The 3,878-nt window shown below is 54.5% G+C and overlaps 1 protein-coding gene across 1 annotated transcript; it reads left to right on the top strand.

Annotated features, from left to right (window-relative positions):
* Window positions 1-213: 213 nt before the first annotated feature.
* On the top strand, window positions 214-894 carry RNF186 (ring finger protein 186). Its single transcript, XM_068537749.1, has one exon. The coding sequence runs from the start codon at window positions 214-216 to the stop codon at window positions 892-894; it is 681 nt and encodes a 226-aa protein (XP_068393850.1).
* The last annotated feature ends 2,984 nt before the right edge of the window (window positions 895-3,878 follow it).

Genomic DNA, 3,878 nt, shown 5'->3' with positions numbered 1-3,878 from the left:
AATAATAATAACTAAAGGGACAACGTGAGCCAAGAAACAAGCTGAGCAGCCCTGGGAGAGCGGTGCTAGACGGCTGATGACGAGAAGGAAATAGAGGCTTGAGAAGCCCAGCCTGAGGTCAGACCACATCCAGGTCCCAGTGACACCGGCTGACACTTCCCTGTCGATGCCCAGGCCCTGAGCTGCCACGTCCCAGTGGCTCCTCTGCCCAGAATGGCCTGCACTGAGCTCCTGCAGCAGCCCCAGCTTATGTCCAAAGAAGCCACCGCCTCTAACACCGCGGGCCCTGCTGGGGGTCATCACGGCTCCACGGATGGCGACCTGGAGTGCCTGGTGTGCCGGGAGCCCTATAGCAGTGCCCGGCTGCCCAAGCTGCTGGGCTGCCAGCACACCTTCTGTGCCGTCTGCCTGAAGCTGCTGCTGTGTGTGCAGGACGACACCTGGTCCATCATCTGCCCGCTGTGCCGCAAGGTCACTGACGTCCCCGGGGGCCTCATCTGCAGCCTGCGTGACCAGGAGGCCGTGCTGGGGCGGCTAGCCCGGCCGGGCCCGGAGGTGCGGCTCTGTCCTCAGGGGCTGGTGAATCCTGCTACCTTGATAGCAGGGCATCCCAGCTTAGCAGGAGAGGATGAACAGGACGCGGAGAGTGCCAACTACGTGGCAGCCCGGCGCCTGGCGGCACACCTGCTCCTCCTGGTCTTGCTTGTCATCCTCATCCTGCCCTTCGTCTACCCGGGCATCATCGGGTGGACGCTCAGCTCCGTCGTCGCACTGGCCCTGCTGTTGTCCGTGCTTCTCTGCTGTCACCGCAGCAGCCAGGGCAGCTGCTGGTCCTCCCCCAGGACTCTCTTCTGCAGAGAGCAGAAACCCAGCGAGATCTCTTCCATCGCCTGAGAGCGCTCCGACCAGGCAGTGTCTGGGGACTTCTGTCTCTGCGGCCCGTTTACTGTCACAGTGAACAGGGTAAGGGGCTCTGCATCAGACTGGCTCCCCTGGGAGAGTAAACGCCAGCTGGACCTGCAAGCCAAAGCCAGAATGTCAGTCTTGGGTCAAGAACTGTGTGTTCGGACGATAGACTTACACCTGCTCAGGGAATAGCACAGCTAAACTGTTTGGGGATGGGGAAGAGGCACAGACTACTTGAATGCTACAGGGGCGGGGGGACCTTCTGTTCCTCTTATTCCAATGCTCCCGTTTTTCTTTCTATACCTTGATAAAAGTATTGCAAATATTGACGTTATTGCAGAACAAATAGAACCGGAACCCCTTTTTCTGCAATTTATGTATCTGGTTGTTTCTTGCTTTCTTTTGGTTTGGTTCTGTGTGTTCGGGGTCGTTTGTTTCTATTTCTGGCTGTGACACATTTTCCCTCCGGGGAAGTCAGAGCCCACAGGAAGCCCTCCTGCCCTCCCCCTGATGTTGTCCATCTCGTGCCCATCCCACCTCGCCAAAGGTCCTGGGGGTTCGGGTCTCCCATTGAGCTGCCCCCAGGAATGGAGGGGGAGAACTTGTGTGGAGGAGTGGGTCTTCTGCTGCTGCCAGGGGATGCCCACATTTGGTTGGCAGAGTTGGGGAGGGTTGGAGAGGACATAGGTGGGTCTGGGAATTGCTCTCAGCAGCTCCACCAGGATTTCTCAGCTCCATGTCATCGGGTCCTAACTTAACAGAGAATCACAGTGTTACGAGAACTACCCCCATCCCCCCACAGCGGGTCCAGCTGCCCATCAGATGCACATGATCCCACACTCTAGAACGAAATCTTTATGGGTGTTGTTTCTTTCTTATTGCCTCCCGATGCCCATCTGAGCTTTTGTCATAAAGATAAGAGGCCCCATAAATGCAACAGTCCTCTCCAATAACCCCACATTTCCCACCTCTCCCTGAGAGTCACAGTCATCTGAAAGGCTTTTGTGTCTTCTCTCCACCGTTTCTGCTCCATAACAGAGAGGAGACTTCTGCCAGAGTCAGGCATCAACCAGTGGAGGGACCCATCAGGGTGCAGGGGAGTAAAAGACAGGAGATGTCACATTATTTCCTTCCAAAGACCCCGTAACTGGGAAGCAGACTTGAAACCTCAGAGGGGTTCGTTGAGTACAATCCATTGTCCCTCCTTGCCTGCCTTTCCTCCTGATAGGATGACAGTTGCAGGCTGGACGTGAAGTTCACGGTGACGGTCCCTTTGTCAGGGAGGGATGAGAGAACGCCGCCACTGCAGCACGGGGTGGGGGGGGATGCGGGTTGGCCCCGGCCCAGCGGTTGCATGTGTGTTGTTGAACAGGGCCTTCTGGCTTTCTGAGCTTCATTTCCCCAAAATGAGCCAGTAGCACTGGATTATTCCTAAGTCCCCTGAAGTCCAGAAGCTGAGGATGCTGCTGGGCTCCCAGATAATGAATGTGGGGTCACATCCCCTGTGGAGTCACACCCAGAAAAGTCAAAATGTAAGTCTGTATGCAATTAGCTGTTCTTGCAATCTGCACCAAAAAAATCTTCCTTTTTCTTATAAGGCACCTTCAGGGCACACTGTGACACCCATGCTATTGGCCTTATTAACTCCTGGTGCTGGGAGAGAGTGTGGGTGAGTGCGTGTGGATGTATATGTGCTCATGCTATTAAGCCAAGGCCAAGCGGGCCTGGAGGACACCCTATCTCCCCAGGATGGATAAATGACAAGAATTGTTTGGCATTTCCAGAGCTGGCCTCAGGCACGTGCAGTTTGGGATGGTTGCCAGTAGAAGAGGGAAAGAACATTCTTTCCTCACTCACCTCCACTCCCATTCCATCTCATTCTTGGACCCTCCACTAAGAAGAAAACCTCCACCAAGGTTTCAGTTGCTAATGACAACACCATTTCTACCAAAGTAACGGTGGGCTGATGTTTACGGAGTGCTTACTGTGCACCCAGCACTGCATTAACAGCTTTATGTCCATTATCTAGCTGAATCTTCATAACAGTTTTATGAAGAAGAGACCATCTTGCCGATGAGGATACTGAGGATCAGAGAGGTCAATTCATCTGCCTAAGGTTGCACAGCCAGCCACTGCCAGAGCCCCCTAGGAAATTAACCCAGTGTTCTTTCTGCTCCCACATGCTTCCTCCTTTGTGTGCAGTTTCAAAACAACCAGGAAGCTGGTCACTGCTTGTGGGCTTGGGAGGGAGAATAGGAAACTAACCACAGGAGCCTCCAAATTCCAGTAGTCAGGTGCTCAGAGAAGCCCGAGAATTCTGGAATCTATTGTCTATGCTAAAGAGAAAGAAAAGAGAATGATAAAAGTGGGATGGCTTTCCTGACTTTTACCGCCCAGTGCCAGCCTCCCCTGAAGGGAGCTGTGTTAGCACATGACCAACGTGTCCTCCGTCCCCATGGGCAAAGATGTCTTGACACTTCTGTCCCATTGTCCTGAAGCCCAGCTGGCCTCCGAGTACTTTTGGCCCCTGGCAGTGTTGGGGCAGAGAGCACCAGAGGCTAATTTCAGCCCAGGCTGCCCTGGAGAGGAACAGAGGAAACAGGCAGTGCTGCAAAAGGATGTAAGTGGAAGAAATTGGAGGGGCAGGCCAAGGCTCAAAGGCAGGCTCTGACCCAGTGTGTGACCAATAGGAGTCACAGAACTTCTCTGAGCCATGGTGTGCCCACCTGTAAAGTAGCAGAGGATGCCACACCGCCCCCCCGCCCCAGGGCCTCCGTGGGGATTCAAAGTGCTGCCGAACGAGAATATCATGTCCTAACAGTCTGCCTTTATCATCAGACATTGACCCCTGGGGGTGAACGGGTTCCATGGGGCCTGTTGGGTATGATCGAGACGGGGACCAGCCTTGGTGACGGGGTGGAGAAGCCAGTCCGGAGTAGGAGCGTTGTCCAGGACAGGCCGATCTGGTGGAG

Source organism: Eschrichtius robustus, chromosome 3 (genome assembly GCF_028021215.1).
Source record: "Eschrichtius robustus isolate mEscRob2 chromosome 3, mEscRob2.pri, whole genome shotgun sequence".
NCBI lineage: Eukaryota > Metazoa > Chordata > Mammalia > Artiodactyla > Eschrichtiidae > Eschrichtius > Eschrichtius robustus.
This window is presented reverse-complemented; position numbering and strand designations above follow the sequence as displayed.